This window comes from Denticeps clupeoides, chromosome 1, assembly GCF_900700375.1.
Source record: "Denticeps clupeoides chromosome 1, fDenClu1.1, whole genome shotgun sequence".
Classification (NCBI taxonomy): Eukaryota; Metazoa; Chordata; class Actinopteri; order Clupeiformes; family Denticipitidae; genus Denticeps; species Denticeps clupeoides.
In genome coordinates, this window is record NC_041707.1 from 14,621,993 (window position 1) to 14,642,337 (window position 20,345).

The window sequence follows — 20,345 nt, forward strand, 5'->3', positions numbered from 1 at the left end:
AGAAGGTTGCTGGTTTGAAGCCCAAACCGCCAAGGTGCCACTGAGCAACCTACTGTCCCCACATCCCACTGCCTATTATGGGTGATTATTAAATGCACATTTCGTTGTGACACTCACTTTTCTCCAGAAATTTGGCAAACATTACAAGACAGATTACTGTTATAAAAATAATTTTCATAGTTTCACAGGATAACTGATGTAATTTAATAATGCTTATTCATTAATACTGCACTTATTGGAAATGTACTTCTGTGAATGTAGACCTTTTGGAATCCACTGAATCACTGTATTAATTTCTCCATATTGAAGATGTGTGATTGTTGAAAGCCTTGTGTCGAGGCAGCAGAGGGCAGCATTGAACTTTGAGCTATGTAAAACCAAATGTAGACTGGAAAATAAAGTGGAGATATTGAGTTTGTATTTTATCTACATTTCAAAGGCTGTACATATGATATAAAATGGTGTGAAAAAAGGTGAAGAATAGTTGTCTACCAAGGAAAATGTTTATTTGAACCCTACAAAGTGATGCATGTTGTGCAACCTTCCCATTTTCATACAATTCTGAACATACAAGGACAAGTGTAATTATTCATATTTATACTTTTATATAACATTTTTGTAATGCTGTGTATACATACAAAAAACATAGCAAACTAAATAAGGCAAATAAATAGAGGTACAATTTACAGGAAAAAAATTTAACATTCCTTAACATTTTTTCTCCATTTTTACTTTTTCCTCAAACAACTAGAATGGTGTACAAAATATTTCATCACTATACATCTTTCGGTTGAGCTTCCGTCAAAACAGCCTTTAGAAAATACTGACTTCACACAATATACAACCTTTCAGAATCTGGTGCAATTTAATCTAGTAAATAATACAAATATTGTGTAGCTAGTTTCAATGGTGGAAGTATTTATACAAAACGGGGGGAAAAGGTCTATAAGAAACACACGTGATTTTGTGCACCATCTCCTGGTCGTTTGTTTTTATTGTGTGCGTAATTGGCCAATCTGAAGCGGAAGGCTAGCTTTCAACTGAATCGCACCATGGTCCTCAAAGCTTGTGACGCAGACAGAAAGACAGTGGATCATGCAGCATTAATTTATTTCTTCAAAGACCACCCCCCAAAAGCTGGCTACATTTTTTTTTTTTTTTTTTTTAAAAAAAGGTGCACCAGGATCAGAAAGGACCATGGACCTTGTTGGTGCACAAAAAGAAATGTCCACACAACAAAAGTGCATCAAGCAACTGGCTACATTACCATTTTTGCTTGGCCACCCAATGGCCAAATAACCCAAATCATAAAAAAAAAAAAAATAATAATACTGATTTTGAAATACCTCCTGGTACTTGCTTGTGGGATTAAAGCCATTGGACTTGTCAGTACTTGTGGATATAGGTGAGACACCGCACTATTCGTGCTGCATGTTACATCCCTCTTCAAATAATGAAAGCAGTCACCAGGTAGAAGAATGGAAGGTATAGTTGCTCCGCACAAGTGTAATTATGTCAGAATAACCCATTTTTTATTTTTTTTATTTTAAAGTCAACATTCCAGCATGGTGTAGGAAATAATGTGCATCTGAACACCCATTATCCCAATTCCATGAAGATGTATGCAGGGACCTGAGACCACAGGGTGCAATTTCACAGCAATGCCGGTTTACAGATTAAAGATTAAAAGGATGAAACCCCAAATTTGATAAGAACCTTGAAGAAGTTGTCTCAAAAGAAGTGCAACATAAGTGATTATATTTGGTTTAAACCACATTTTAATTACTGAAAGGCATCTAGAAATTACGCCTTTCGTAGAGCCCTGGACAGTGTTTGATTCCCAATGGGCATTTTGAACTAATTTTTATTTTTCTTGTGAATTTTACCAGTGACATGGGACAACAGGAGACAAAACACTGAGTCAATGATACCTTTCAAAATATAATTCCATAGCCCATACAATTTCTTTTTTTTTTTTTTTTAAATGACTAAACTCACATGTTCTCGCAGGCTGATAAGAGGACACAGATCCATAAAATTATCCATCCTGCTTCAAATTCAGTACACCTCAATACAGCTCAAAAGTGGGGGAAGGAGCTACACGTTACCTCAACAAATGGGCTACAAAAGAAAAAGGCACTTGGACATAAACAAAGAGTACATAAGGAGAGGAGGAGGGTGTGGATGCTAAAAAGGAAGCAAGACATTTTTTTTCTTGTTTTTATTTTTTTTTCCCTCAAATTTCCTCTCTGGATCACACTCCAGCAGCTATCCACACAAGTGCAGCTAAAGGCAATTCTGCAAAGCCGAATCCTTGAAGGAGTGTGTTGGATTCATTCGACCCCCCTGTTGGATACTATACAAAAACTCTGGTCTCTGGATTCTAAGCGTACAAAGTTCAATCTTCTCACTTTTTAGCCTTGGTAGTCAATTACGGACGCTTCCTGTAAACGCACTACAGACAACAGACGGCAACTAAAGACGTTTTTTGGGTGACAAACTTAATTTAGATGGGTTACAGTCTGGCTCTTTAGCAACAGTCGGGTCATGGTCTAATCTGAGCCATTTTGGAGACGGCCGGCCATGTCCAGAAGTCACTGCCCACTCAGCCAGAAGTAAAATTCAAGTGTCCATGTTCGCACAACCTTTGTCTAAGGTACAAAATAACTAAAAGACACACTCAGAAAAAATATTTCATGAATGAAAATAATGAAAACATAGTAGGTTGCATCACATTGACCTTGATTTTTTTTCCCCCATTGGAGTTCTCGGTCTAGGTGGACGAGCATGAATAAAGAAGAAGAAAAAAAGGAATAATTCCCTTTGTGAACAGTTCAGGTCATATTTAGCATCATTCTTACAGGTCATAAGTGCTTTCTGTGTAAAAGGACCTCTTTTCAGAAAATTGAACAAAAAACGAAATCATAGAATTACTGACCCGAAGTTGTCTGAAGGCCAAGTACCTTTAGGGCAGAATGGCACTGAATGCAGTCAGGGGTAAAGGGGCATGGTTTACAGAAAAAACATACAGTGCAACAGGATAAGCTGGGCAAAAAATCAAAACATGGCTGGGAAATTAAAGATTCATACATCCAAAAACCATAATAATAATAAAAAAAAAAATTACAATGTCTGCTTCAATATATAAATATATAAACACAATTTGAATTATTTTTTCCCCATATTAATATATATTTATAATTTTGTCATTTTTGCTTTGGCACCAAGTAATGCCATGACAATCTTTATTTATTTATATATCTGAGAAACTTTACTTGACCCTTCATTTTGGATGTTGCACTGGAATGCTGCAATCTGTCTTTTTCCCTCAGACCTGTCAATCTCCAGCTTGGAGGTAGTCCTTGGGAATGCCACAAGTTTCAGGAGGCACTTGGGAAAGGGGAACCAGTTCTGTGAGCAAGGGGAGGAAGCGACCCCTGGTTTTAGCACCTCTCCAGAGGCTCCTGTTGGTGCTCCTGATGTTAAGCAGAGTTGCTACTTTAGCCGCTATTTAAGGCTGTCCGCAAGAAGCACCAGAAAGAGAAGAGACATTTGCACAGTGGATCACGGGTCCCCGCAAGGGCTGGCGAAGTCACCTCTGCAGCAGAAGACAGACCAGATCGGGCCAAGGCCACAAACCTCAGGACTTGAAGCAGCTTTGAAAGCAAGTAGGTGAATGAGGTTCTTCTAATTGGGTGGTTGGTCGATCGGTCCTTTTTTACTGTCCAGACTGGCAACCCTTGAGGACCGCGAAGCCACAGTTTAAGAGCGGAGACACTGGAGACGCCAAGTGAATGAGGAAGACAGGAACAAAGGACGGGGAAAGAGTGACAGGAAGCCGTCGTTACACAGTGCTGGAGAGTTACTGTCTGAAGGTCAATAGGTCACGAGAGTTGTGGCCCAAATCCACTGGGCGAAACGGTTCCACTTTCAAAAGTCCTTCAGACCTACAAAGCTGTGCATTTGTGCTAGGACCAATCATGTCTAGTGTCAGGGTTAATAGTTGACCTTGGTGACGAGCCTCTCGCGACCTCCACCCTCCTCCAGCTTGTTTACTGAGCGCTTGCGATTGCGCTTCAGTTTAGACAGGTCCTTGTCGAAGACCTCACCAGAACGCAACGCTGACACCAGGTCGTCAAACTCGCCCACCTCATCCGCCGGATTCCCGCTGGAATTCTTCTTAGAGCGACGCTCTCGTTCTCTCTGCTCCTTCAGCTGAGAGAAAGATCACACAGTACAGAATCAGTGGCACCTCCACAACAGTGCCAACATCAGCACTTTCAACAGATAAGCTCAGAGTCCTGGAGGTCTACCAACCAAGAAGCTTTTCAGCACACCTATAAGCCAGAAGACCACAAATGTAAAGATTCAAACCCCACTTTCTACCATTGTGTCCCTGAACAAGACACTCCAGGGGGACTGTCTCTACTGATTGTAAGTTGCTCTGGATAAGGGCGTCTGTAACCAAACTATGATAATACCGTGTTTTATGTAGATCAGCACTAGAGATCAACAAAGCATGCTTTTCAATTCTAGTTCATTTCTGGGCCAAACCGCTCTCCACCAAAAGAGAACGGGCACTTGGACCAGTTCTGTTCAGGATTGTTCAGGCCTTCCTGTCATTTACCAAATCATCTGATTCTGGAGTACCATTACAAAACCAAAGAAAACAATCATCAGTGGGGGCTCTGCATAAGTAGCATCAGTGAAAGTGACTTGTCCACTGATGTTTGCATGGTTTCCATGGCTCCAACTGGGAACACACTGTTCAATATTTGTTTATTCAAATTGTCCTTTACTTTTTATATATGTTGCAAACATATTTTACAAGAATTAGACAGACCCTCCTTTTGATCTGATGTGAACATCAGACTTTGGTGAGCGGATCACAATTGTGCAGCTCTAATGCCACATTCAGAGCTGGTCTGGACCACGTGCTGCATTATTTAAGCTGTGTGAATGTGACCTGGGTCAGACTGAAATGCAGTCTTCATTCATTTTCATCTAATTTTCATGTAATCTTTCCAGATGTTGGTTGAAACCTATTTACATTTACGCCATTTAGCAGACACTCCTTTCGAGAACAATGTACATCAGTGCTTCGTAGTCCATAGTTGATCTTCATACCAAAAACTGACATACTTAAATAAACCTAGTTGCCACAGTAACTGTAATACTGACTTAAACATTACTATGGTTTTTAGGAATTTAAGTTGTAGATGCTTTCTTCTTTATAAAGAGTGTAGAGAGGAACGGTAGTGCATGCTAATTGTAATTGTAAAAAAATCACTATATATTAGTGTATATATCAACTGGTTGCCAGATACAAGTGTACAATATTCCTGTTCCCAGATCAAACCGCAAAGGAATTTTGTTCTTTATGACAGACCACAATCCTGCATGGAATGGCTTTGGGGCCAACACCATTTCAAGTCTGATAATAAATCTCAGACAGCAGTGAAAGTTTTAGGTGATTACTAATGACGCTGGTCCCCTGAGTAGGAATGTTAAGACAATTACAAGACTGAAGCATACAATTACTCAAGTGCTTATCAATGTCCTCAATAGAAAAACAAGGTCTGGTTCACCTCTGGACCCCCCAGTTCAGAATTTCCATGGTCCTGTCATTCCTGTTTTTGCCATTTAAAATTTGCCAAACTGCCACAATTACAAATGTGTGGTTGACTTATTTGCGTGTATCTGTTTGGTCAAACTCTGTGAATGTGTGTGCAGCATGTGTTTGTGTGCCATGTATCATGTGTCAAATATAGAGGGAAATAAGTGTTAAGGGGTGCCGAACAGGGGGGGCTGTCTGGGAGGCTGTCCCCTTTCCCAGACTTGTCTGGCTCTCTGCGAGGCTCATTCCCATGACTCCCCTGGGGAGGCCAGTGACTGGAGGACCTGGCATTTGCTAGGGGACGAGTAGCTCCCAACTGCTGCTGGGGCCCACCAGACAATTAACCAGCGGTAGAGAGACAAACAACTTTTTTTTTCTTACATTTGGCTTCCCTCCCAAACATCTGCGAGTGTATGTGTGTATGAGGCAGAGAAAAAGGAAAAAGTGTTGTCTTTCTCTCTTTAACCAACACAGCCTCTCATCATTGAATTAAAACCCTGGCAAGCAGATTGAGGTCAGAAGACCCAGTCAGTCATGTGGTGTAAGGGCAAAAGTTTTCATTTGAACTGCCATATTGTCATCATTTATACTTTGTCCATTAGCAGTCTCGTGTAATGAATCAAATTGTAGATTCATTTTTCAAGCAAGACAATACTTTGATGATCAAAAGTCAAATTATAAATAGTGTAACCGTGCACTAATGAGGTAACTTCTGAAACATTTCACTCTAGAATATTTGTGAAACGTTTCATATGAATGGCTGATTTTATTGGACATCAGGGAAAATTAATATATACATGTATGTATGCAAGTGTGTGTCTCACCATGGCTTCCATGCGCGCCCTTCTCTCCTCCTCCTCTTTCCGACGCTGCATGTTGTCTAGGTCCTGCCTGGCCTCGCTGAATGACTGCAGGAATGTGTCAAAAATCCCAAAGAACTCATCCGGCTGGATCAGACCCTGTTCTTCCCCAAAGTGCTTCAGAGCTCTGGCAAACTAGAGTGAGTAAATACAATGAAAAAAGGTGAGGAAAACATCTAACTGGATGTGTTGAGGCTTAATCTAATATGAGATTTTGTCTGATGTCACAAATCATTTCAACCTAATGTGTATGTAGTTGCTAATAAAATGTGTATTGCTGACATGTCAGCTTATTTATACATAACAGTCATGTTCAAACCAAACTAAGATCTGTCTTAGTTTCAACATACATTGCTGAGAATGTTTGTATAAGCCTATTCTGATTTGAATTCTGTTCACATCTTAAGCCCATGTGCTGCTATGTCATTTCAATTTCCCTGTCAACCAAAATAAAGTAAGACAAATTGGTAGTTAAAACTGTGAAAAAGTTACACAGGAGGAGGGTGGCGGTCACAAAGAGACGCTTTTGTATCAGACACACACAGAAGTTATTGGAGTTGTCTGGACCGGCAGTTATGCAATCACTTTCTGCCAGCTTCCCTGTTTATGCCAATCAGGTTGGAGAGTCACTTAATTAGCATGCAAGTGCACAAGCACGCACATGTGCGCACGCACACACACGCACACACACAATGCTATGGTCATCGCTGCCACCACCACCACTTGAACTATAACCAGACCAGGCTCTTCAGGCCCTTCTGCTCTTCAGGACCACAATCCAAGAGGTATGAAGAGAGGGTTAACACACACTGATCTTATGCAGAATACATTCACACTATTCACACAGCTAACTGTGCAGCAATCATGAGAAATATCTGAGCATTACCGATAAAGACTGGACACATTTAAATGCCAGACTGAGACATTGTAATGCATTTCCACTGCTAAGATTGCAGTAAAAATGTATTTCACATTATGCATTTTTCATTCTGCGTCTGTAGCTCAGGCAAATGTAGGATAGCATACTGAGTACATTGTCAGCCTATTGCCAGGACAAATAGGAAAAAACCCTGGAAAGGTTGCTGGTCTGTAGAAGTGAACTGTTGCTATGAGAAGCAAAAACAAACCCAGGCTCTTCTGTGTATTTGGGTTCCCAGGAACACCAAAACTGTATGAATTTGTTGCCAAAGCTAAGTAGTCGTAAGTGCTTCAAAATGGCCAAGCAACTGTATACTTAAAACATCAGGCTAGCCTACAAACTGCCCATGATTTTGGTCTGGACAGGTCAGTCTAACATTTATTCTCCCTTTCCTTGGCCTCATTCCTGAACACTTTTTGGATGGTTAGGCTTTCATTTTCTATGTCCTGCTAACCCAATCTAATCAGTTAAAAAAAAATGAAGCTCAGTATGTTCAGCAGCTCAAACTGCCCAGGAATGCAATCACTGTACACAAAAAAAGGTCCTGAATGCTTGTTGCTTGTATTTGCAAACGTTCATGTTCAATCACTTTAATGCACCTTGTAATTTTTCCAAAAAAAGTTTCAACGAGTGCAGTTCTGAGCTATGGCCAACGAGACAGCAAGACACTTGAGACTGCTTTACGTCAACTCTCTGCACATCTCCAGATCCTACTGAGTCATAAAGGAAAGCGTCAGAGACCCCTTACTCTCTCTGTCTCAGCTCCCATATTTGTGTTCTCCCTGGGAGCTGAAACGAGTGGCAGGCATGGACGGCTAGCCCCACTGGACCAGAGAGCACAGGGGCTCCTTTGTATTCCAAAGGCAAACAGAGCTGTCGGGTCACAGTTTTCCTCTGACGTCCAAATGGACTTTTCATTTTATGGCAGTCCTTAAGCAAATAATTAGGGAAACCAAGGGAGGTGATGGCAACAGAGTTCTTCTCTATATTGGGTGGTTCATCTAGGAGCAATATTTCTCATCTTCACAGTTTCCATAACTGCAAAAAAGGGGCAGGAAACAGACAAAGGTTGCACTAAAATACACACCTCTATGCACCAACGGCTTTGCTTCTCATCCTTGAAATATGGGTCGTAACATGTTGGAACTAAAGCCACATTTCAAAAGAAATAAATCAGGCAAGTGTGCTGGTGGTGGGCGGTGGATGAAGCGGTCATCCCCAGTCAGCGGATTTCCCTGGGATGTTTAAATCATTACGCTCAAGCCTTGAGATTCACAAAGGTTTCTCTCTTCTCTTGCTTTCCAATCATCCTCATTCTCTCCTTCGCTTTTTCGTTTTCCTTCCCACCCTCCCCCTTAAGGGGTTTCCTGATGTTGGGTAGGGGCTTGGACAAACTTCAGGACTTTCAGAACAAATCAAAGGGCACATCCTTCAGGGTTTCTCCCGCCCCCTCCCCTCCATCCCACGTCCAAAAGCGTGGCTCATCTCTGCCGGGCTGCTCAACTTAGACCCACAGCGCTTCCACCAAGTCTCCAGCCATTCAGAGGATTCATGGCTGGAAAACACCTCATTAACTTGTAATTGCTTTCAGTTGCCTGGGAGCTATCTCTATCAGCGAGCACCTTCTTTTGTGCTTCATCTGATCTTTTAATGTCCTCGTAATGCGCTCCGTTTCCCAGATTAGGACTTGGACACGAGGTGGAGGTTTGATAATTAATTTGAGGTTAATTTTGGATAAACAATGGTACAATTTGGATGGTACAATTGTGGCTATTCATGCAGATTTCACTCTAATGTGCTAATTCCAATTTTTAAAAAAACTTTAAGCATAATTAAAGATCAATCTCCAGCGTTCAGGTGAATGCAAAAGAACTGAAATGCAGGACTGGATTGAAAGTGATTGAATCCCAAACAAAACTGAACATTACCTTGTCCTTGGCTTCATTTAATAAGTCCTCCAGCTCTGAGAAGCTGAAGCTGGCCACCGTGATGAAGTCACTGACAACCGGCACAAACTTGTCTCCACGGTCACGTACCCGACTCTGCTGGTAATGAAGCTCCTAAACAGATGATCAGGGTATGAAAATGAGCAATTCGTAATGGTTTGGCATTAGTGAGCCATATAAATATTCAAAGCATGCACATCTTTGCATATTAGCATGATGTCTGCATGTTTAGCAGTAAACTGTACAAGAATGATTATAGAGGGGAGGGGAGAGAGGGGTAAAAATACAACAACTCACTGCTTCCAAAGCTTTCAGTCCACTTTTTATATTGTAGACTTCCTTCTCCAGTTCAGCTAAACTAAAAATGAAATTATGATAAAAGACATTTAAAGTACATATTAATTTCTCTACCTACACTGCAGGCCACCTGGGGTAAATTATATATTTTATTAAAAAACGAGAAAAATCTTAAATGAAATTTAACTAATTGTTTTTCATAATTGCATTAACAATTGGTTTTGTTATAAGTGCATGTACAGGCACTCTGCATGTACAGGCACTAATTTCAATTAATCAATTACATTTCAGTGTATGTTTTTACTTCAAAACACATCTTAAATTTCATCTTATTGTTCCCTTAAAAAATCTACTTCATACTGTTTGTAAGGTAATACATTTATTCTTATACTAAGCAAATATGGTGCCCTAGCACTATAGCAAAATTGACTCACTTGACTTTGGCAGCATCTGGTACATTTTGAAGGTCCTCTTGGATACTGAGTACATCGGTATAGTTCTTCTCAAAGATCATAATTAGGTAGTGCAACATAGTAATATTCCTGTAGGAGAAACATCACAGATTCCCCTCAGTAGTGAACCAGATCAGAATAATTTCAAGGTCCAGGAGGTATTCCTGTCCAATGTGTTGATATCTCAATTTGTTAAAGTGAGTAGAGTTTCAGGACAGGAGCATGTATACTGAAGCATCCCTGACCTGTCAATGCTGGACTTTGTATCAACGATCTTGTTGAGGCTGGAGACTTTGAAGCCATATGCATTTCCTCGTTGACCTTTATTCATGAAGTTCCCAAAGGCCAGAACCACCTCTAGAACCTGAGTCAGTCGTTTGCTCCTCACCACCTCCCGAGATGCATGTAAAATGGCTGATAACATAGGAAAAGGCACAGAGTTAAGAAAAACTGTAAAGCATAAAACCATTGAGCCAAAATGAAATGACTGTATGATTCATCCGTCATCCTGTCTGCTTTGCTTTTCTGGCCAGTGAGTCTTTATGAGTAGAGTTCAATGTTCACAAAGTTCAGAGCCAAGAACTCTGAAGCAGAAATGAGAACATGTGGACCTCGGCCCTGAAGTTTGTGACAGTCAATGTCTGTCTCCCTCTGGCTAAACATGTGTGGTTTTTGAAAGCTGACCATCAATCTGGTGCTAACAATATGCCTATAGAGAACTGGAGGACTTTCAAAGACAGAAGAACCAAATCATTTTAACAAAAATGCTGAGGAGAAGCAAATGGAAGCCCTACAATGCTTTGTATTTATCCCTGAATCATTATTCATCTGTGAGTTATGTAATGATATCTTTGAAGGCAATAAATCTCATCTCAGAAAAAGACAAAAAAATCTGTTTAATGAGATTTTTCTAGATCAAACAAGAAAGCAAAAAAAAAAAAAAACTAAAATTATACATTTGCAAACCAATTGAGGATCGGTTACCTTAACCTTTGACCAAAATCTGACAAAATTCCTTTAAGCCTTTAACTTATAACCCCACAATTTCCAGCCATTTAGCATGACTGTATACGGACTTGGGAGAATCTAACAATCCAGCAAGTTCTACTGGCTGTGAGCAAATGGATGTTAGAGTAAATCTATGAAACATTGGTAAACTGGGTGCCCACAATAAATGAGTACTGAAAACAGAGTAAGCAAAATGTGGCAACCACCTTGCACAAGAGAACAGTCTAAAACTGATCAAATATTTTACATACTACTTCTTCCATGCTACTCAATGATGTTCCATCAGAGGGATGCCAAGGTTGCTCTGTTTCTCCATGAAATAGCCATGAACAGATGTGAAAGCAATTAAAAGCCCTGCAGATTATTATAACTGGTTACTATGTGAAAATGGCCCAACCAGCATTTGCTGAACTTTGTTTTTATGGACAGCAAACTGTTATTTATGACTTATGAAACCAGATGAAAGAATAGGTCCAGCCCACTGGTTATCCTGACTGGGCCAAACACTGATTGAGGCAGCAGAGCCAGGAGCTGGGGAAAATGTTAAGAGTGTGGGAGGTACTTGTTCTGTATCCTTGTGGCAATGCCCATAGGGATGCAAGGAAAGTGATAAATGCATAATGCTGTTGACAATTACGAGGATAGAATCCCGAGATAAGTAGAGGATGGGTGAGAAAGAATCCTGTGCTCAATGTTGCCAGATTGGGAGATTTTAACATTGATATCATGAGACAAAATTGCTTGCTGAGAAATTGTCATTTAAATATGTTGTTGCAGCAGTTGTATCAGATATTTTCAGCAGCTCTGTGTTTTGGTTTTGTGCAATTTTGGGCTCAAATAATCATGCAGGTTCAAATAGTCCAGAATGAGAAAACAGCATTTGTGACAGCATATTTATAAACTAATACTTATCAATAGTTCACAAAATGTGAAAAATATCAGCTACAGCTACATGGCATATATTAGCTAGCTGCATTGAAAGCCTTAGTTCAAACACTTGGGGTCTCTTATTACAGCATAACATGGGTTGAAACTGCACATAAAATATTTTCCCATAGATGCAGCTGTTTGGAGAGCAGCTTCAACAGTACATGTAGAAAAGAGGTTCAAAGCTGCTGTCTGAGTCACAATCAGTTGCCGTTCTGCTGGAGCAGGAAAAAAAAAAAAAGAGAGAGGCTCTGAGCCACTGTGTAGGATGGGGCTTTGTTCACTGCCCCCAACACCCCCGTTGTACACAAACTCGTTGCACTTTGCTTGGAGCATATTCCAGCTCTTTAAAGCACAGAGCGGTGTTCATGAGAACGACAGCACTCTCTCAACATTTGCCAGCTTTCCAAAGCAGCTTCCCTGGTAACCCCATTCTTTATTTGAATTAAAAGGGAGAGCAAAGTGCTTCCTCCACACACAGACACACACTAATCTGATGCATGATCTTCTGGAACAATTCCGCTTGTGGTCCCTCGCAGCTCCTGTTTGTGGTTACAACGGACCCCACCATAAACAGTAGTGCAAACCGTGGTTTGCATTTGACTAACAAATGATATGAATTGCTTTAAAAAGGCGACGTCCTGGTGAGACGCCATTCCCTTTAAAATGCCCCCTGATTTACCTTCAACCTTGGGCTTGGTTTCCGCAAGGCGCTCTGCGAACTTCTTTTTGAAGAAAAGGGCTTGGAGCCTCTGCTGGTAGTGGTCAATTCTAATATGTAAAGAGGGACGGGTGGGGGAAAGAAAGAGAAAAGCATGATTCATCGAGGCTTCACAAGGGATTGCAATTTCAAAGCAAGATCCGTTCAGCATGCTGTAATTTTTTACAAAGCGTATAATATTTAATAGGCCACTTTGCGCAGGCCCTACATTGACTGGGAAAAATATTGAAAGTAGTAAAAAAAGGAGCACGAAAGAATAGTAACAATAAAAGGCAGGCAGACTGTCCACAGCACTCACTCACCTGCTCATCTCAAAAAGAAAGCGATCGGCTCGCGCCATTCGCTCGAGCTCATGCTTGTGCTCTTCTAGAAGGTCAATGTCGCTCTTTTCGGGGACAAACTTGAGAAGCTACAAATAAAGCAAAAATCACATTGCGAGTCTCTTCAAATAATTGTAGACACGCTGCTTCTGCTATGGCGAGTAAAACATGATGAATTAGAGTGCCCTGGATCGAAGACTAGCAAGTCACTTGTGCATGGCAATATCTGAGAAAACGATAGTTCTCAGAAGACTCTGATTACAGTATTACATTGGCTAAAACTGCCAATAAAAACCTTTTCCCACAGATGCAGCTGTTTGGAGCTTCAAGAGTACATGTAGAAAAGAGCTTCAAAGCTGCTGTCAGTGTCGTAATGAACTGCTGTTCTGCTATGAACTTCAGCTTTGGTGGAATCAGCAATGCAGCATTACAGGTTCTAAGTTTCTTAAGTGTTCCCCTCTGTGACTTCAGATAAAATTTATTACATACTTTGAACAAAGTAGGAATTACCTGCTCCAACATGTCCTTCGCCAACTCTTCTCGTTCATCCATCTCAAGGATGGCTCGTTTAATTTCTTCATTGCTCATTTTTAGCCTGTGTTTAAGAAAACAGACTACTTTGAGTGATTGTGTATGCAGTCAAATGTAATTTAATAAATAATGTTTATTCTGACTCCCAGTTCCATTTAGAAGTCCAATAAAAGGAAAACCTGATTCTATGCAAACTTAGAACAATGTTTGGGATGTGTGGTCTCTTTGGTTGTTCCAGATCAATAACTCTCTGGACAAAGCACAAATGATCAACCACTTCCTGACCTCATTAGGTAGGTAATCTGTAACCCTAGGTCACTGACTGACCATACAAACTCCTGGGATGAACGTGTGTTTCAAAGATGCTGTTTATTGAGCCAGAGAGCTCACAATTCATCCAGAGTCCAGCCACACGTGATTCCAGGCAGGTCATAAAAATAAAACTCTAAAAGACTAACTGTGTGACTCATGGTGGCTTTCAGTTCCTATTTTCTCGCACAGATTTTGCTCATTACCATCTGGCTCTAAGGTTGTGGTTTGAGATGCGCACCCGAAAGCATGTAACTGGATGCACCAAGCGAACTCTATTAGCATCACATTTCCAACATGAAATCCAGGCCACTCCCATACCATATTACCAGACGAACGGTAGCCCATAATAATGATGTCAGGCCAATTAACCAAACAAACACATAAATCCATATAAAATGCGTACTTGGAGAGCAGGATGTTGCAGTTTTGAGCGCGTCTGCCATCGATGACAGACAGCTCCTTCACTTTTCGTGTACTGAGGTACAGGTCATCCATGGAGCCCATCTCTTTCTGCAGAAACAGGATTCACAGCACAAAGTCATACAGAACATCTCACTGCCAAACCACATTCATGCATGAACATCTCCACAAAAACCTTGCATGCGATAGCCATACTGCCTTCCCTTGTTACCCTGTGACCTATTTAAATTAAAAAGTTACATATAAAGTCATGGCCAAAAGTTTTGAGAATGACAAATGCTGGTTTTCACAAAGTTTGCTGCTTCCATTTTTATTATGGCGATTTGCATATACTCCTGAATGTTATGAAAAGTGATCAGATGAATTGCAAAGTACCTCTTTGCCATGAAAATAAACTTAATCCCCCCAAAAACATTTCTTACTTTCAGCCCTGCCACAAAAGGACCTGCTGAGATCCTTTCAGTAATCCCCTTGTTAACACAAGTGAGAGTGTTGATAAGCACAAGGCTGGAGATCCTTCTGTCATGCTGATTTAGTTAGAATAGCAGACTGGATGCTTTAAGGAGAGTGATGCTTGAAATCATTGTTTCATGAAAAGGGCTTAACTAAGATTGCACCTAAATCAAACATTTGTCGAATCATCAAAAATGTCAAGGAGAGAGAGAGGTTCAAAGTGATGTGAAGAGGACTTTTTTTGGGCACCCTGAAGCCTATCAAACACCTGGACCGTCTCATAAAGATGATTCAGATGCGGGATCGGGGTGCCAGCAGTGCAGAGCTTGTTCAGGAGTGGCAGCAGGCAGGTGTGAGTGCATCTGCATGCACGGAGAAGTGTCTGGTGTCATGAAGGGCAGAAAAAAAGCCACTTTTCTCCAAGAGAAACATCAAGGTTGCTTCTCATTCAAGGGAGTGGGCTCACTCACAATTTTGCCTAAGAACACAGCCATGAATAAAGAATGGTTCCAAAACATCCTCTGATAGAAACATCTCCCAACCATCCAAGAACAGTTAGGTAAAGAACAATGCCTCTTCCAGCATGATGGAGCACAATGCCAAAAGTGATAACTAAGTGGCTCTGGGAAATTTTGGGTCCATGGCCAGGAAACTCCCTGGACCTTAATCCAATAGAGAACTTGTGGTCAATCCTCGAGAGGTGGTGGACAAACAAAAACCCACAAATTACAACAAAGGAAGTTGATTGACAGCATGCCAGGGAGAATTGAAGAGGTCTTGAAGAAAAAAAAAGGGGGCCAACAATGCAAATATTGACTCTTTGCATAAACTTGATGTAATTGTCAATAAAAGCCTTTGAAAATGTTTGTAATTATTCTTCAACACAATACTTGTGAAAACGAGCAATTGTGTCACTCTCAAAACATTTGGCCACGACTCAAAGTTGACTGGAAATTCACAGTGAGTGATAAACACTTTATAAATCATAACTTTCCAATTGATGGTGCAAAGAAAGTGCAGCCAGAAGACGGCGTCACATATTATTGCAAGTTTCAAGCAGTCTAAGATGTTTTAAGAGAAAACCTTCACTACGCAGAAATGTTCAAAGAGTGCTATTTATGGTTAAAAAAAATGTTTCCTGTTCTATCCAAAGTTTCTGTGAGGTTACATGGATGATGTCTTTAAAACAGCTGACTGTTCCAAACTGAGCTCATTTCATCCACGCCCACACAGCCCTGCAAAGCCAGAAGCCTGTGCTGGTGTAGGTCAGGGCCACTCCTGCAGGGCAGAGCCAAAACCACTCTCTGAAGATGACCATGCCAGGTTAACATTAGCCACTCTAAATATACAGTGGACTCAGTGTGAAAGCACCACACCTTAAGTAAAAATCATTTGAGCCTAAATGGCTGCCTCAGGTATTGAGACACTATTCTACTAAGTATTTTCCTACAATAACAAAGGCGATCATGATATTTGGCATATATGTGAACAGTCCAAGGAACTCAAGAATATAAAATGACAAAAAGTTGTGAAGTTGTCAAAATGGCCTTTCAGTGTGTTTTAAAGGCTGTGATCTCAGTTTATTGTCTGTCTTACTAAAACCAGACTTCTAAACTACAGGCGAATCACAGAAATCACACAAAAGCACGTGCAGAAAAGGCAATGGATAGTTGAGCTACGTGTGACTGTTGTCCCGCCATAGCTTGACTTAACTGTTCCTGGAAACACTCTGAATTAAAAAAAAAAGATAGACCACTGCAAAGTTGTACAAGGTGGCATGTGCTGTCATCTGAATAAAAGGCAGCGTGGCAGAAAACGACAGTGGTTTCAGAAGCAGAGACTCACCTGCTTGAAGGATTGGTTAGTGAGCAGCTCCTGCCCAGGGCAGCCGAAGAATGCAGGCGGGAAAGACACAAATTGGAAGACATGCAGAAATTAGAAGTTGTTAAAATGGAACAAGTCTCTAGACAGGGTGGCTACTACTGACATTGTCTGAGGTCCCAGAAGACTTTCGTATTATGTTGGCATGTGTTTCTTGCGAGGGCTGGAAGTGGATGAGCCCTTCACCTGCAGTGCATTGCTTGTCATGTTTACATGTAGTTTACGGACAGCCTGCCTGTAAGATTAACTGTAATTATACTTTGTTTAAACTGCATGATTGTAGCCGTTGCTTTCCAACAAGCACAGCTGTGTGTCATGAATGTGCTGGCCACTTGGAAGCAGGCGTTTGGTGAAAGTTTTTGCACCGTAGCCGCACAAAAATCAAATTATGCAAATTGTAATCCAATTTGGACACAATGATTTATTCGGCCTTGCATAAACCCCCACCGCCCTGAAATCATGGTGCAGAGAAGTGAGGGAGAAACGTGAATTGTGACCAATAACGTGCATCTGCCGTGATGCCGTTTTAATCTGGCGAAGCTCCGAGGACCTCGGACAGCCCCGAGAATCTTCTACAGCATGCTGAAGCTCTAAGGCAGCCTAAACAATAAGCCATTGAGAGAGGAACAGCTGCTGCTGGTTAGACTTCAGAGTGGCAGGCCTTAGGCTTTTTCGGCGTGATCGTCTTCTTGTTTAAAATACACTTGCACCCACATACATGCAGAACACAATACACATACACACAATGTCAAATGCAGCTATTTCCATTACATCATTCCTCCCCCAAAAAATCCATATATGCACGCCAAGAATGCTCTGAATTTCAATTACATGACAGAAAGAATCATGACAAAAGGACTAACAAATAATAAAATGTTACCAAGATTTGTGGTAAATATGACATGCAAGCTTGCATGAAAACAAATAGCCAGCTGAGCTATAACCAAACATAAAAAGCTGCCATACTTGTTGCCTTTGATAAGCTGAGAACATCCTCTCAATGTCCTTCAGGTCCAAGATTTTGAAGGCCTTTAGATCATCTATATCATGCCAGATGGTACTGTTGATCTTGTTCTGAAGATGGATTGGAGGAAAGACAGACATCTGTGACTTCATATGTCCTAAACACTCATCAGGAAAAAGTTGGTGTTTAATTTTAATCGCTTATTTTCAGCTCTTTACTGACTACATACAGAATGCAGGTTCTGCAGCTTTCTAGACTTACCTCCCCCAGCTTGGCCCAGTTGAAGGACTTCAGGGGGTGTGAAGGCTGAGGGATGGATTTGGAGCGCAGGCTGCTGCCGGTACTGAAGGCTGGGAGTCCAGGTGGGGGTGGGATGCCTGCAAAAATGGGAGGGGCACCTGGAGGAGGTGGTGGAGCTCCAGGTGGTGGAGGTGGTGGAGGTGGAGGAGGGCTGGAGAACGGGAGGGGAGGAGGTGGAGGGGGGAAGTCACCCAACATGGGCGGAGGGGGAGGGGCCAACGGCCCACCTGGAGGGGGAGGTGGAGGGGGGAAAGATGCACCACTGCCCTGGAGATGAACATCATGAGGTGGAAAATCAGCAGGTGTGACAGAATGAATTCGTTTTAATTTGACATCTGAAGGCTGCACTCACTGCAATGTCACTGATACGACTGGAAAGATCCAGAACATGTTCTCTGGCAGAGCGTAGCTCCACCCCTTCCCTCTGAAGCTTGTCCTTCATCTTGTTCAGTGTCTTCATCATTTCGTCCTTTTCCTGAGTCTTCGTCTCGCATTCCCTCTCCTTCTTCTCCAACCGAGACATCAACTCAGCGTGTTCTGCATTACAAAGTCCTGTTTACACCTGGACTCTCAGTGTATCTTTACTGTGTGATTATTTCATAAGACATAAGAGGTGCTCAATTCACATTATTCAATTAACATTTATGACATTGGAATACGTTTACACAGATGAACAATTATGTAAGTCTTTCAAGTTAAAAAAAAAAGTCGTAGTTAAAAAGATGGTAATTTTAAAAACTATTGGGTAAAAAGAGGCCAAGTCAAAAGCAAAAAAAGCATCTCTGCATGTGCATGTCTGTACACTGGGTGCTAAAATGGTTAGCTTGGAAAGAAAGGATTATTTTAATCAGTCTTTAATGTGAGAACAAGTGATGTACTGCATGGTTAGCAGTTGGAACCACTCATGGTCCTTATGAAGATTTGACAGTGTGTGAGCATAACGGAACTCTTCACACCAACCTTTTCTGAATTTTTCAGCCTGGTCACGCCACTGCTTCACTTCATTCTCATTCACCAGCCTGTGGGGTGGAGTTAAAAGGGAAGAATGAGGATCCTGTTTTCCATTGGACAGTGTCAGGGTTGGTCAGTAGAGGAGTAATCTGTTTATACATTTATACAGCACTGTTATACACTTCTGTTATACATGTAGTAGGAGGGCCAAGTAAGATGAACAGAACAGTTAATCCAAGGGTCTGTTATGGGAAAATTATCTGGGATCAAAAGAGGTATAGAACATTTGTAATGGAAAGGACAGTGATAAGGAGCATAAGGCCATTTTTGTAGTAAAAATGTACTTCAGTTGAGGTGGCAGAATCCTTGGACACAAGCACCTTCACAAACCACACACCACACCAAAAATACTATGTTGAAACATTGAGATGCAACAAAATATTAATTATAGGAATGTCAAAATATGCCATAGCAATAATTGACTTTAAAAAAAATTATATATAAAAAATAATATATAAAATCAATTCATTCTGTTGGTTTTCCATGTAATGTAGTCTGATGAGACCAAAATGCTCATAAAATTTCATTTAGTAAGATGATAAGCTTGATGCACCAACAATTCATCTAGAGGTGCTTCCTGATTTGCAAATTTGACCAGTAAAGGCTTGCTTATTTATATCTGTCTGGTTATATGCAGAGTGTCCTGTGCTATGGTGCATTGTCTCATTTTCTGACGCCTGAACTGAAAGTCAGTTTTAAAGGACATTTTACAGGTGATGACCTGGAGCACTTCTGGTTTCCCAAGCTAAATCAGAAGTAGAAAAAAAGAAGTGAAAAAACAGAAAGAATAATCATTCACCACAAAAATTACAGTATATTCTATTGACCGTCCACACAAAGTGTTCTTTCACTTTGCACTCCTGTTCAAATAAATAAGGTTTGCTCTTCCTATATATTTCCCTGTAGACCTAAGATCCTGCACTTTCTGCCCACTAGTAGACACCAATGCCCATATTTAATGGGATTGTGGACAACAAAAAGGAAATGCACTTTTCCATATATTATCTACCCTCGGAGGGCTAAGAAAAACACAGCAGCCCCTGCCATTAATGACCCCATTTCAGCCCTATGATGCTGCCACTCTCGCTTTCCTGCCAAACAGTGCCCGATTCGCTACTGGAAAGTACTGCTGGGCTCGTAAGTGAGAAAATTAGATAAACAAACCACCATGGAGGTCAGTGAGATGGCTAATGTTAGCTGAAGGTTTCCGGTGCTTACACTGGGGTTGCGATTTTGAGACTAAACACATTCATCATTGCTCACAGTTTGTTCTGGATGATGATGATGCAAAGGAGAGGGGGAACAAAGTTTTTTATGCTGAATATGGATTAACAAAAAAAAAAAAATCTTTATCTTTGTTTTATTCAAATATTATGTCCAAAGGTGTTTTTCTATTAATACAGTCT

The 20,345-nt window shown here is 41.0% G+C and overlaps 1 protein-coding gene across 2 annotated transcripts in view; it reads right to left on the reverse strand.

Annotated features, from left to right (window-relative positions):
- Nucleotides 1-489: 489 nt before the first annotated feature.
- daam2 (dishevelled associated activator of morphogenesis 2) overlaps nucleotides 490-20,345 on the reverse strand; it is an 85,314-nt gene continuing 65,458 nt past the window's right edge. The window contains exons 12-26 of one of the 2 annotated variants that reach the window (XM_028984473.1): nucleotides 18,889-18,947; nucleotides 18,281-18,465; nucleotides 17,890-18,195; nucleotides 17,631-17,738; nucleotides 16,629-16,658; nucleotides 14,314-14,420; nucleotides 13,578-13,662; nucleotides 13,050-13,156; nucleotides 12,709-12,797; nucleotides 10,337-10,505; nucleotides 10,074-10,181; nucleotides 9,640-9,700; nucleotides 9,325-9,456; nucleotides 6,442-6,612; nucleotides 490-4,215 (exon numbers count right to left, since the gene is read on the reverse strand). In XM_028984473.1, coding sequence (XP_028840306.1) covers nucleotides 3,997-4,215; nucleotides 6,442-6,612; nucleotides 9,325-9,456; nucleotides 9,640-9,700; nucleotides 10,074-10,181; nucleotides 10,337-10,505; nucleotides 12,709-12,797; nucleotides 13,050-13,156; nucleotides 13,578-13,662; nucleotides 14,314-14,420; nucleotides 16,629-16,658; nucleotides 17,631-17,738; nucleotides 17,890-18,195; nucleotides 18,281-18,465; nucleotides 18,889-18,947 — 1,936 coding nt within the window. In that variant the 3' untranslated portion in view covers nucleotides 490-3,996. The remainder of the gene's footprint in view (nucleotides 4,216-6,441; nucleotides 6,613-9,324; nucleotides 9,457-9,639; nucleotides 9,701-10,073; nucleotides 10,182-10,336; nucleotides 10,506-12,708; nucleotides 12,798-13,049; nucleotides 13,157-13,577; nucleotides 13,663-14,313; nucleotides 14,421-16,628; nucleotides 16,659-17,630; nucleotides 17,739-17,889; nucleotides 18,196-18,280; nucleotides 18,466-18,888; nucleotides 18,948-20,345) is intronic. The other variant, XM_028984550.1, reaches the window with a different exon arrangement.